The 14,560-nt window shown below is 42.0% G+C and overlaps 1 protein-coding gene across 1 annotated transcript in view; it reads right to left on the bottom strand.

Moving 5' to 3' along the window:
• The window catches only part of SAE1 (SUMO1 activating enzyme subunit 1), a 100,730-nt gene that overhangs the window by 49,102 nt on the left and 37,068 nt on the right, over positions 1 to 14,560 (bottom strand). The window contains exons 3-5 of the mRNA XM_012653252.1: positions 8,093 to 8,266; positions 5,886 to 6,028; positions 4,143 to 4,242 (exon numbers count right to left, since the gene is read on the bottom strand). Of these exons, the coding sequence (XP_012508706.1) occupies positions 4,143 to 4,242; positions 5,886 to 6,028; positions 8,093 to 8,266 (417 nt within the window). The remainder of the gene's footprint in view (positions 1 to 4,142; positions 4,243 to 5,885; positions 6,029 to 8,092; positions 8,267 to 14,560) is intronic.

Raw genomic sequence — 14,560 nt, 5'->3', positions numbered from 1 at the left:
ACGGCACCACTAGCACTCCCCACCGCAACTTACTCTCCTACCTGGAAAACCTGCTGTCAGTACTCCACCAACTTTGCAAATTTGTACCCTGCATTACCCTATTCCCGCCCCTCCAAACCAAATGATTCTGAGAATTGGCAGGGTTTTGAACCTCTCTGGCCCAGGAGTTCTAGTCTAGGCAACTCAACTGCTTCTAAATATTCCTGGGCACCCTTGTCTTCTTTAGAATTCTGTTCTTTCAGCTCAAATAACCTAAACTATGAGAATTAATATACTACAAGGTGAATTCATTTAGCTAATAACAAAGAAAGTTAATTCAATAAATCCTTTTTTAAAATTACAATAATCTCTTCCAGAGTTGTAATGTTATGCCCCAATAATCAGTAATAGCCACAACTACACCGAACAAACATTTTCTGAATATGACTATGCTAGGCGCTGGGGTGGAAGTCTAGCAGCAAATGAAACTGCCCTGCCCTTGTGGAGCTTAGAGTCTAAGGGGAGAGACAGCAACAAGTAAACTCAAGTGTGATGAGTATTGGAAATAAAGGTGCCATATGAAGAGGAAGCACTAAACTATTTCTTTAATGATGGGCATGAGAGGAGGATGAGAGTTGTCAACAAAAGGCTCAGAAAGAGGGAATTGAAAGAATGAATCACCTCTCTACTGTGGAATTTCTCAACTAATTCATGAAAAGAGTATTAACAGTACCCCAAATTAGTCACCTACTATTTCAGGAGCAGAAGTAAAATTAAATCTGTATTTCTTAGCACGTTACGAACACATTCTGCTTGTTTAATTTTTAAAGAGCTATTACGGAGAGTAACCACTGTCAGGCATCTAATCATCTCTGGCAGCCCCCTAACAACACAGACAAGGCGCAATAAAGAAATGTGAACACGGGACCATGACAGTGGCCTTTTATCCTAAAGCTTTTCCAGAATTACCCCGATTTTCACATATTTTATCCCACCATTCTCAGAAAACGTCAAACTACCTTAGAAACTCCAGGGGGATTCCCCTCGTAAGGCAAGGAGCACCCATGTCCTCACCCACTGTCTAGGCTTCTCCCTGCCTATTCCTTCTTCCGCAGCTGTGTGACCTTGGACAGGTCATTTAATTTCTCCTCGCTTCTCCATCAGCTGAAGATTGAAACAGGACCGGATGTGTTTCCCTGCACCCTATATGGTGCCTTGCACATAGTAGGCATTTTGTAATCACAGAAAGAGCTGGCTGTTTTGGAACAAGGGAAGCCAGAGTGACTTTTTCTTTATTCTATTTCCTCTGGCTTTGGTGCTTGGCAAGCTTGCCCTTCACATGCCAACACAAACAACTCTTCCTCTGAGGAATCTTTTCGGATACTGCCTCACCACCACGACATCGCTCTTTCCTTTATCTGAGGCACAGTAGTGTCGGTATCACACATGTGCCCAAGTCCTGTCTCTGATGAATCCTGTCTCACAAGTTCTGAGCACCAAAGGAAGCAAACAAACTACTGAGCACCTATCTCTGGGCCAGGCATTTTCCTACCACACAGGTGCTAGAAAGGCCCAGTATCTTCCTAGAGGGTGTGAAAACCACAAGCTCTGTTTTTCCTCTTTGTTTTTTAACATTTCTAATTTAGGAGCACAGTGTGTACCTTGAAGCGATAGTGGCTTTGGTTAAACCTAAGGAAAGGGGGGAGGGGAAGGGAACCCTAACCAGAAACCTTTCACAGGAAACAGGAAGTCACTGCTTCCCCACCCCCATCCTGCACTCTGAGCACAACCCAGAAAGTTATTCTGTACAATTAGGCAAAAGGGCAGAATCTGAATCAAGGAATCTTTGAGTAGGAAAAAAACTTTGAAATCACAGGGTCACCTCTGCCGAAATAGAGAAGGCATGTTATTATTGTATTACAAGGTGGCAACGCTGTGGCCAAAACCCAGTTCAGCCTAGTCCTCCCAGAGGGCTCTTGGTGAGGCAGCACAAAGACAAGGTTTGGAATCCCAGGGATTGTCACCAGGAATGCACTGAATGCCTCACAACCTTAAGGGCTCAGGGTTGGAATCCAAGCCTGAATTGTCCATGTATAACAGCTGACTAACAATGTCAGCTGGGGAATATTTTGATACCTTCATGTAGGAAGAGGCTGCACAAAAAGCTCTGTGACCGTAGAGCCCTAAGGAATGGTACGCGAAGGTCGCAGAGTGCTTGCCTGGGCTGCCCACATTCTCCTCATAGCAAGATAAAGTGGCTCCCAAAAAAGGTCTCCAGATCCACCCCAGTGTGCACCATCAGAATTGACTCCAGGGAAACTTCCAGCTGTGAATGGCTAACAAAGCTAGGCTGAGCTCTCCCCATTTGAATGTGAAAGACCTGCCTCAATCAGAAAGGCCCTTAAGCCATAAAAACCCTTCACACCAAGGCCAAGTGTCACACTTGTAAGAGGGTGTGATTTATAAACTGACAGCACCCACAAAGCTGCTTTTGTACTCCTCCGTTTGTTAACAATTTATCTCCCCCCACCAAACTCACGGAGCTATTCAGATACAGCTTGACTGGGCCTCAAAAGGAAAGAAAGAAAGAAAAGGACCCAAGTTTTGGCCAAAACACCAAGGTTCACTCTGGATAATTATGGTCCTGTGAATAGACACTAAAATTAGGGCTTAATAATTCCTCTGTATCACACTTAGAGCATCAAACTATTCCAATACAAACACAAAAAGCAAGAGAAAGAAAACCTCCAATGCTGTCTTGCTGGAAACTCTATGAGTTCCACTTTTGTGGTTTTCTGCAGTCTCTTTTGTGGTTTCTGCACTCTTTAGAATCCCCCCTTTAGAGCAATTTTAACTCTACATTCTGACCAGCTGGTTTTTTTTCTCAACATTTAAATGTACAAAGCAAAGAGTAAATACGGGCTTGGTGATGCCTTTCCTGTGAGTTCTACTCAGCCAATTCTGGCCCTTTCATCTTATTTTCCCCATCGCATGGTTCCCTTCTCAAATTCCAACACTTGCCACAGAAACCATTGTCTTCTGATCGCTTTCCCACTTCTTTCTATATAATGAATTTAATTATTGCACCGGATCCAAATAGAAGCTAAACCCCAAACATGAACTACATTAAAAAACATACACCTGAGCCTGGACAACAACCAACAAAACCCCCATCTCTACAAAAGATTAAAAAAATTAGCTGGGCATTGTGGCATGAGCCTGTAGTCCCAGTTACTAGGGAGGCTGAGGCAGGAGGATTGCTTGAGCCCAGGAGTGTGAGGTTGCAGTGAGCTATGATGATATCACTGCACTCTAGCCTGGGCAAAAGAGCCATACCTTGTCTCAAAAAAACTATATATATAATAGTGTGTGTGTACACACACACACATGTGCCTGATTGACTGGGCACGGTGGCTCATGCCTGTAATCCTAGCACTTTGGGAGGCTAGGGTGGGAAGATCGCTTCAGGTCAGTAGTTCGAAGCTGCAGTGAGCTATGATCATGTCACTGCACTCAAGCCTGGAGCAAGACCCTGTCTCAAACAAACAACAAAACATACCTGATAACATTTGTCAACACTGAAAGCGTTTCTTATTAAAGGTTGTTGGGTGAAAAAGAAAACAAGGCAAAAAACTTTTCTTAAACAGGCAAAACAATTAGCAATTAAAGTTTAAGCTGGCTCCTGCCCACTTAGGACTTTACTAAACTGTCAATCTAGATAAAAAATCAGTACAAAAGTAATAGCCTCCGCTCAAAACCAGTCCTTCTGATACTAGTCCATACACCAGTGGTCAAAATTGGTGGCCTACAGACCAAGTAAGTCCTCTGGGCATGTTCTGTTTGGCATCCACAGTGTTGACCAGAACAACATTCAAATCAATTTGAGTAGGTTGTCAGTATTTAAGTTTGAGACAGAGCATACAAAAATCTGCATTTCTGATTCTCTTAAAAAAATCGTATCTGGAATCACTGGGCCCACATTCCCTCATGGCAACAGCTGGCTGGCACTAGGCAAGGGCAGCCTCTCTCTAGATGGGACAAGCACTGGCCCCTCCTTTCCAGGCTGCTCTACAGAGCTCACTTCTCTCATTTGCAATTGTAATTGCCCATCCCCTACAAGGTCCCAGGGTTTCTGACCTCGCCCTCCATGCCATTACATATACCTTTTTGACCATAGTTGTTTCAGAAGAATCAAGTTTTGTTCTCTTGGTATCAGGTCCATCTTCTACTCCTTGGCTAACTTTGGCAACTTTGGTTTTCTCCCTAGAGGGTGATAAGGAAAGGAAATCAAGTTCTACCCTGTGAATCATGGCACTGTAATAAAGAGTTTCACTATCTTACAGATAGTGGTTAAGGGTAAAAGCTTTAGAGTCAGACAGACCTGGGTTCAAATCCCAGCTCTGCCACTGATTACCTGATGAGTCAGTTAGCCACTCTGTGGGAATACCAATTCCTGACAGGATTACTCTAAGAGGAGAAATTCAGTAATATGTACTGCTCAGCACACTACACAGGACATAGAAGCTCTCAATAAACGAAAGTGATTACTTTGGACACGTTCTACCTGAATCATGAAATAAATAGCCCAATTCAACTCCTCTCCTCTACTGTGGGGAGCTCATGTTAAAATAATCTGGCCTTCAAGGTTCAGCCATGTTGCAAAAGAAAATAAAGAAAAATAAATAAACAAATAAAATAAAATAATCTGGACTGGGCCAGGCACAGTGGCTCATGCCTGTAATCCTAGCACTCTGGGAGGCCAAGGCAGGAGGATCATTTGAGGTCAGGAGTTCGAGACCAGCCTGAGAAAGAGTGAGACCCCCATCTCTACTAAAACTAGAAAAATTAGCCAGGCAGCTTGGTGCACGCCTGTAGTCCCAGCTACCTGGGAGGCTGAGGCAGGAGGATCACTTGAGACCAGGAGTGTGAGGTTGCAATGAGCTATGATCATGCCACTGTACTTCTATCCTGGGCAACAGAGACCCTGTCTCAAAAAATCATCATCATCATCATCTGGCCTGTTTTCTACTACTGTTGACTTCTTTATCCATTTATAATGTGCCCAAAAGAACTAGATTTTCCTATAGCCATAAAACACTAGAGTTAGGAGATATCTGGAACATGTCTGCCCTTCCCCCATCTAGATTTTACAGACAAGAAACTTGCAGACCAGAGAAATTTCAGGGACTTGCCTGAGAGGCTGAACAAAAGAGCAGTTCTCAGTCTCTTGATAGGAAGCTCCACCCCCCCATAGAGCCTCTCTCAGCCTCTCATTAGCAAATTGGCGGGGAGGGGTCAGAAATTGCAGCCAAAAAAATCAACTCACATAGCTTCACAATACTGTATCATCTGACATCTTTCATTTAGAAACTACAAATTCAAAACACTGCAGGTCCCATCATGTGAGAATTACCAAGGTCTGTAGCCTCAGTGTTCAAAATGAGAGGATACGATCTTTTTTTTCCACCAGAGCAGTCTCTCTGGACCTCAGGGCTTTTACAAGGTAGACTTTGGCTGATAGTGCCTACAGAGTTACCCATCTACCTATTTCGTATTCATTTTACTATCTCTCAACCTAAAACACACAAGACCAAGCTTTACAATCCAAGCAAGCCTTCTCTATGCAGAAAATATGACTTCACTACCTGAAGTCCAGACTGATCAAATAAATACCCATGTGGTATACTCTGAGTGCTGTAGAACTTTGCTTGCTTTAGTCTTTAGATTAGACCATTATTTTGGAGGGTTGTATCTCCTACAATTTTGAACTACTGTACTCGGTAAGTTGTTAATGACTCAGTTTCAGAATGTTCTAAGTATTACAGTAAAATATTTTTCTTTTCCTATCAGTAAATAAAACTAAATTTTGAAAACGTTATGTTCTCCCCTCCTCTCCCAACACTTACTCTACAAACTCATGCTCTCCAAGATTGGCAAATGTGTATCCATGGTAGCCAAAAACATCTCCTGTAAAGAATTTGATGCTATTTTTGTGACAGATCTGGTCAATTTTAACTATGACATCCCTGGAACAGCAAGTCAGACACACCTGCAGAAAGAAAGAAATTGGCTGGGTGTGAGTTTTGCAAACTGTGAATCACTGCCCTGACGTCTAAATAAATCTTAATGAACAGTCTCTCTGGGCATGTTTAAAGCCCGTTTCAAACTGGTACAACAGGTTCTTTGGGTCCTATGGTTAGAAGACAAAAGAAATGCTGCAGGTTTCAGTGTGTAGAAAATGTAAATTATGAGATCATCACTTCGTGCAACCAAAATACAATGTCTTTAGCTAGAAAATAAAACCCATTCGATACATTCGTTTCCCCTAATCCATGAACATATACACATTTCATAATTTTCATGGATAAAAAAATTTAGTAATTATTTCTAAACTTATTAATATCCAAATAAACTACTGTGAGAAGCAAAACCAGTTTTTTAAATTGACCCAAAGGTCATGTTTAAATATGAGGGATTTTTTTTTCCCCCTTCTTTTGATTGATATGTTAAGATAAAGAAGATAAACAAGTCCTATTGAGATCACTTTTCCACAGATTGCAGTGTGAAACTTTATCTGAATTTAAGGACAAAAGAAAAGGTTACAGACTAAGTGACCTTCCATTCAGACTTGGACAATGAACTGGTGATTCACTCAGTGGAATTATCAGTGTTGCTCTGGGGCTTCTAGGTTGTGTTCCAGTAAGTTCAGGTATTGGAAATGGCTAAGTTCTACTGCACAAAATACCATCTTTTCGGGAGCAGCCTTCTGATCATGGTCAAAAGACAACTTCTAAATTGCACATGCTTTCTCCTGAACAAAAGAACATTTTCATTTGATAGACCCTCTTTGCTGTTGTCTAGCAGCCTGAATACTGAAATAACACTCACAGAGAAATGTGTTCCTTTAGTGTTTCAAAGGATGCAGCCACCCAAGGAAAAATCACATCTAAAAGGTAAGAAAGCCACAGGTGAACAAGCAACCAATTGATCAAATGGAACCCTGCAGAGTCAAAAGCGACTGTAAAACCTACAAGGACCGGCCAAACATGGCCCACAAGGCAGTCATCCTGGCCCCATGTACATGTGTTACACAATCAACTGGCCTCATGCTTCAGTTTTAACAAACCCTTTCTCTAATTCTACAAGTTCAAGGGACACCTAGAATAAACTAAATGTGGTTACTATGGATAAGAAAATGAAGAGACATGTCCAAATGGAAAGAGTCCCAATACCTGGAGTTAAAAAATAGAAGGGATTGGAAAAGGGAAAACAGGACAAATGCACAGATGATCCATCATTCCAAGCACATATTTGAACAGATGCACGTATGAAATATAATAGTGTGAAAAACAAACTACCCAACCCAAATTCTAACCTCTCCTGTAATGAGGCCTTTCATTTAAAAAACAAGTAGCTCATCTGTGACTATTTCACAGTTATTCAAGATTTGTTAAGCTTTTTTAGGGTACAGGGAACTACATCTGAAAGGTCACAGACACTGACATATAACTGAATTTATTCTTTCACCTCTGCATAGATCTGGCAGTGAAACCCAATGAGGTGGGATATGCCTCATTTGGCTTAGGACCACAGTGATTTTGTCTAGTTATCCATGGCAACATGGTCAAAGTGACTGCGCAAAACAGACAGACAGACATAGATAGACCAAGATCAGGTGTGCTCTTTCTTAAGACAAAACACAAGCTGTAGTTTGATATTTCTAACAAAAAAAATGCCTCTGCCACAGAAATTAATCACCAACTTGTTAAGTTTTCGGAAGAAAACATTTGCAATAACATGGATTAAAGCTATGCAAAGATTCTGGAAGGAAGACAAAACACCAAAGACGAAACCTGGTCTAGGGGAACATATGCCCAGAGAAGAAGCCAGCAGACAGCAAGTCGCTAACAGTTTCAGCAGATCCAACAGACTGGACCTCTCTATCAACACATTCCTGCAATATACTAAGCCTAAAGAACAGAACGGCTTATAAATTTACTTGAGAAAAAGCTTAGAATTTGAGATTTGAATGCTCTAGTATCACCTGGTATACACATAACTAGTGCCTTAATTTGCTTAATTCCCACAGCAGATTTTATACTAAGAAACTTACAGCATCAAACTCAGTGAAAAATGACTCAGGTTTCTTCTCTATATCCTCAGTGTCCACCTTCACATCCACCATGGGGTTGAGATTCTGGGCTCTCTCCAAAGAGGCTTCAGCCCTATTTCGGCCAACAGACCCAGTACGAATCAGGAACTGAGCTCCAGGATCTTCTGGAGATACCTAGGAATAATATTTTTTCATTCTTGAATATTTTGGGAAAATAAATCTGAAAGACAACTTCTCAATTTTAAAGGATAGCTAAAATACCCACCGTCTAATTGCATTACTGTTCCTGCAGCAATTTGCTTAACTCAGGCTTCCTACCCTCTTGCTCCTTCTGAGGCTTTAAAATAGGACATCAAACTTCTTTTACTGGTCACTGACAGTTAAAGAGCACCCCCTTGTGTTTACAAAAAAAATTCATTCTAAACAGAAAAGTCCATGCTTTCCTCTACCACTTAAATTTGTAATTGCTAACAAAACCACCGATTACCAGTGGAAAGAATTGATTAAATACCTACCACGTGCCCAACCCTAAGCATTCCAGCATATCAGAACAGTGCAAAAATCAAACACAATTAAGAATGCTTGAAATGAACTTTTTAAAAAAAATTTTTTTAAAGACAGGGTTGTGGACTCACTTTAACGTCAGCCCAACAAGCAACCCCGTTCTACATACAAAAAAGATTATGCTCCTCCACATACGTTACCATTTGGTCAGTTCTTCTTGACTATGAAATAACTGGTCTTGGAACTTTTTCTTTGACTTTGTTTATGAAATGAGGAAGAAAATGAAACCCTTAACAAAAAAGCATCATTAAAACTGTTCTTTAAGGAGTCCTGTTAACCTAGTTTTACTCTTGACAACAGAATTGCTGCCCTATTAGTCAGGGAGGGTCCTCTTGGTTCATGTCCCTCCTTAAAAACAAATATTTTAATGCTGACTGAACCTACACTGTAATTAAGAATTATATGCAGCTTGCTATCCATGATTATATACAAAGTAGAGAATATACAAGATAGAGTTCTGATATTGAGATACACCCTCCCTTCACTTAGGACCCTGAGGCCACTTTAGGCTTTTACTGTTCTGAACTGATCCGGTTCTTTGTGGCTTGTCTCCTAACACTCCTGCTGCACTGTCTAGTATGTTTTTGTCCAGTATGTTCTTGTTCTAGTTTCCTTAATGAGACAATTTAAACTGCTTCCTCTTTGTCTATAGTCAGACTGTGGTTGATACTTTTACATTGGTTAAATATTCAAAAGCCGAAGGTCTTGGGAAATGGGTGTTAAACTATTTTTTTAATTCCATCCCCAACAGGAATGGAAGCTGAAAATAATGAGATATTAAACTGAAAAAAATAATACAATGAGATTTCTTTTGCTATAGTAAATACTGTTTACATTCTCCATTCATCATCCAGAACACCATCCAAAATTTTACAGAAATGAATTGCTCAATGCCCAGTAGCATTTGGCTTATGCTATACTTTGTCCCACTACAAATTACAACCAAGCACCTTCACAAGTAGAAAATATATTTGCTTTTTATATTTTCTTTATCCCACACCACCTCTTCCACTCTTTTAGGAGGCTAGAACATAATACATATCAGTAGATCTTCTGTTTACTGGCTTTTCAGATATTTAAAGATAGTCTTAGAGGTGATGGGTATAGATATACTGGACAATACAGAAGTCTGGAAAAAACTCTGTATTGTTTTAGAATGGTCCAGCGGTCCAGATAAGGAGCTTCAGAGAATACACTGGGCAAAGTGTTAAAAAGAAAAAAAAATTGGTAACTGGTAGCTGAGGATCTCAGGGGAGAATAATTTTAATACGAAATGTATTTATAAGGTTATTCAAGTTATTTGTATCTTTTTATTTTTCGTCTACTTAACCTGAAAAAGGCCCAGGTTAAAAATCATCTTCATTTATTTGTAACATATACTCTTATTTTTTCATACTTCTAATAGTTTTTGCTTTACAGATTTTGTAATAATGTTATTTTGAGCATGAATGTTTGTGATCTCTGTATTTTAATTGCAGATTGGATATTTTCAAATATAAGCAATCCTTTTTGCTATTTTTAAGCCTTTTTGCCTTGAATTCTTCATAATTTATTACTAATATTGCTGCTCTGGATTTCTTTGTACTTTCGTTGCCTGAATTATATTAATAATATTTATTTTAACCTTTTTGGTTTAACATTTTATTGTAAAAGTGCCTCATAAACAGAATATCATTCAATTATTTTATAATTTAAAAATAAATTAATTAATTAATAAATGAAGACAGGGTCTCGGAACACTGCACAGGCCGGTAGTGCGGTGGTACTCCACAGGCTCCATCACAGCTCACTGCAACCTCGAACTCTGGACCTTAAGCGATCCTCGAGCCTCAGCCTCCCAAGTACCTGGGACTACAGGTGCCCACCGCTGTGCCTGGCTTCAAAATGAACTCTTAGCCAGGTGCTATGGCTCACACCTATAATCCTAACATTCTAGGAAGCTGAGGCGGGAGGATCGCTTGAGCCCAGGAGGTCAAGATCAGCCTAAAGTAGAGCATGATTTCATTTCTACAAAAAAATAGAAAAATTAGCTGAGCATGGTGGCACGCCTGTTGTCCCAGCTACTTCGGATGCTGTGAGGCAGGATTGCTTGAGCCCAAGAGTCTGAGGTTGCAGTGAGCTATGATGATGCCACTGCACTCCAGCCTGGGCGACAGAGCAAGACTGTCTCCTTAAAAAAAGCTCTTAAACTCAATTAAAATTCAGAAAGAAGGAGAGATAAGCAGAAGCTAGAGCAGAAAAATGATTTCATCCCTAAGGCTGGATATCAGTAGAGCAGAGCCTCAAAAGACAGAATAATATAATCCCCTAACAGCCATCGGTAGGATTACAGATTCCATACTGCTCACGAAACACTTCTTCACATGTCAAACATCTAAGTTAACCATTAATCTCTGCAAATGACCTAGCCCCTTCACCAAGACTAGTTCAACAGAAATAATCTCCCTTCATCTTCTCCTACCAACTATCCACAGCACACACTCTACCTCACTTCCCTGCCTCCCAGAAAATGAACTGCCCCTCTTCCCATGACAGACCCTCTACCAGTATCCCTGACCCATCATCCTGCTTCCTCAGGGATCTCATTATGTGCTGAGAGGCTGTGCATCACCATGGTTAACAGCAATGGCTCTGGAATAATTCAGGCTGGATTCAAATCTTTCATTCAAATCCTTGTTCAACCTCTTACTGTGTGACCTTGAGCAAGAATGCAGGAGTCACATGTAAAATGGGGATGCTAATAAAAACACGCACTTACAAATCACTCCATCAGTGAGTTTTTATTACTATTAGTCCTCAGATCACACCTTCCTTGCTATGCTCTCCTCTGCCCTTGCTACACTTTCCAGTCTCTATCTGGGCCCTCTTAGGTATGGCCATCCCTATCTCAGAACCACTCATCTGTATGTTCACTCCGTATAGCTCCATAATCCAACTCAATGCCTCTTTTAGTGTCTACCAGAATCCCCTGTTATTTTTCAAATCACTCACTGGTGCAGATTCCTCCTGATCCATTTGAGTCTTTTATTAAACTACCTGCCATACATTTCCTCTAGGATATACGACAGGCCCTTCGTGGGCTCCCATACTTGCTGTCTCTATTGATGAGCCCACCAACACCCAAGCCAGAAACCTGGTCTTCATATCCCTGATATTTCCTTGATAGCAGCCACACAGTGAGGTGGCTGAGAGCATGGGCTCTGGAGTCAGACGTCTGGGTCCCGGCCACACCATTAATTACTATTATGAGACCTTGGGTGAACCAATACTTCACTTCCTTTTCCTCAGTTTTCCTATATGTAGAACATGGATGACAGCAGGTCTTAGATTTCAGAGTTGTCGTGAGGACCAAACGAGATGATACAACTACAGCTGTGGGAACAGTGCCCATGCCGTTCCATGTCAGTTGCTCTAGTTATTCCTTGCATTCCTAAAGCTCCACACACAGACCTACCTATTCTACCACCCAACATGTTTCTCACCTCGTGGGTTTTTTTTTTTTTTTTTTTTTGAGACAGAGTCTCACTGTGTTGCCTGGGCTAGAGTGCCATGGTGTTATCCTAGCTCACAGCAACCTCAAACTCCTGGGCTCAAGCGATCCTCCTGCCTCAGCCTCCCGAGTAGCTGGGACTACAGGCATGGGCCACCATGCCCGGCTAATTTTTTCTATATATTTTTAGTTGTCCGATTAATTTCTTTCTATTTTTAGTAGTGATGGGGTCTCGCTCTTACTCAGGCTGGTCTCGAACTCCTGAGCTCAAACAATCCGCCCGCCTCGGCCTCCCAGAGAGCTAGGATTACAGGCGTGAGCCACCGCGCCCGGCCCTCGTGGGCTTCTTGTCATCCCTATCACCAAAGCCATCGCCCAGACTCCTTTCACCTCTCACCGAAACTAATAAAACAGCCTTCTAATTGGTCTTCTGTCCTGCATTTTGTGCCAACCCTAGTTTATACAGTAATTAGTGACTACACATAAAGTCCAAAGCTAACCAGGTCAGCTCCTCCCCTCATTTGAAACTTCGATGAATCCTCACCACTGAGAGGATTAAGTAAAAGCTTAACATGGGGCTTCCCAGCAGGCCCTCCTGACCTAGACCTCACCTGCAACCTGCCCCCACCACCTGTGTCTCACACTCGAAAAACACTAAATTGCTTGTTATATTCCATTCCCACCATGCTATTGGATGCCTTTGTGCCACTGCTAATGTCCCCTGTCTAAAACATAGCCCCTTAACTAGATAAACCTCTCCTTGTTCTTTAAGAACACACTGGAACTCCAGGAAACCTTTCATGTGTCTCTCTACCACAACCTGAGTCAGGTAGCCTGCTCTGGTTTCTGAATAAAACTTGAGAATGGAAGCCAGGTGCAGTGGTGCACACCACAGGCCGAGCTACTCGAGAGGCTGAAATGGGAGGATCACTTGAGCCCAGGAGTTTGAGGCTACAGTGCACTACGATGGAGCCTATGAATAGCCACTGCACTCTAGCCTGGGCAACACACTGAGACCCCATCTCTTAAAAAAAACAAACTTGTGGCCAGGTGCAGTGGCTCACACCTATAATCCCAACACCTGGGAAAGCCAAGGTGAGAGGATTGCTCGAGGCCAAGAGTTTCAGAACAGCCCAGGAAACAAAGTTAGACTTGGTCTCTACAAAAAATTTAAAAATTAGCCAGGCATGGTGGTGTATAACCGAAGTCCTAGCTACTCAGGAGGCTAAGGCAGGAGGATCACTTGAGCCCAGAAAATCCAGGATACAGTGAGCCATGAGCAGGCCACTGCACTCCAACCTGGGCGACAGAGCAAGACCTTGTCTCAAAAAAAAAACCAACTTGAAAATGGAAAACTTTCACCTACCAGACTTCAGGGTGCCCAGTAGGTACTCTCAGATACTTGTTGAATGTAAACCAAATAAAAAGCTCTAAGGGGCAGGCATTAACATCTTCATTTTAGAGATGAACAAACCGAGGCTGAGAAGTTTAAGTCCCTTTTCCAGCTTGAGGAGCTGGGATTTTGAGTCCAAGTCTGCATGATTCTAAAGCCTTTGCACTGTTGTAGCATTGGCCCCTGGGGAGCTCCTAGTTAGGGAAAAAGCGCAAATAAATTGCAAAGGGGAGAATCATAGCGTGTTCACAAACCGTTATACTTATCTGGTTGGAATCAGGTTGGGTAAGTTGACTGGGACCAGGCCATATGAAACTAGTGGTTCTCAACCCTTCCTGGCTATTAGACTCACCTTGAGAACTTTCATTTTTAATTAACTCCCTGGGCTGCGAGTGGTGACTCATGCCTATAATCCTAGCACCCTGGGAGGCTGGTGAAGGAGGATCACTCCAGCCCAGGACTTTCAGGTTATAGTAAGCTATGATCACACCACTGCCCTCCAGCCTGGTTGACCATGTCTCTTTAAAAAAAAAAAAAAAAAAGCCACCAAACCTACCAATTAAGGTGGTAGGTGGTAGGGTATTCTAAAGTGCAGCTGTGGTTGAGAACCACTGTGTTAGGCTGGTGGAAGGCACCATAAGACCGCCAAGGAAAGAGATGAGGGATGACAATCAGCCTGTTTACTCTGGGACTAGGCAGCACTCGTCACACTGTGCTGACTGGGGGTCAAAACCACACCTCTGATTGTTATATGATTGTCCCCCATTCTTGGGTTCATGTAACCAGATACGGAAGTCAGATCCCCATGTGCTTTCATTTTTCCACACCAAGGGCCTTCTCAGTTAGGCATTGCCCTTCCTTAGGTCTCTGTTCTTAATCGTCTTTCCAGAGATGGGGTGTTCCTGCCTCTAGAGGGCACTGAGGTTGGGGAGATGTCAAAGCAGTCAGTGCCCAGACTATTAAAAACCTGGCAGTTTGCTTGCAGGAATATTCTTCTTACGTTTTTTTTTTTTTTTTTTTT

Source organism: Propithecus coquereli, unplaced genomic scaffold, assembly GCF_000956105.1.
Source record: "Propithecus coquereli isolate 6110/MARCELLA unplaced genomic scaffold, Pcoq_1.0 Scaffold42, whole genome shotgun sequence".
Classification (NCBI taxonomy): domain Eukaryota; kingdom Metazoa; phylum Chordata; class Mammalia; order Primates; family Indriidae; genus Propithecus; species Propithecus coquereli.
This window is presented reverse-complemented; position numbering and strand designations above follow the sequence as displayed.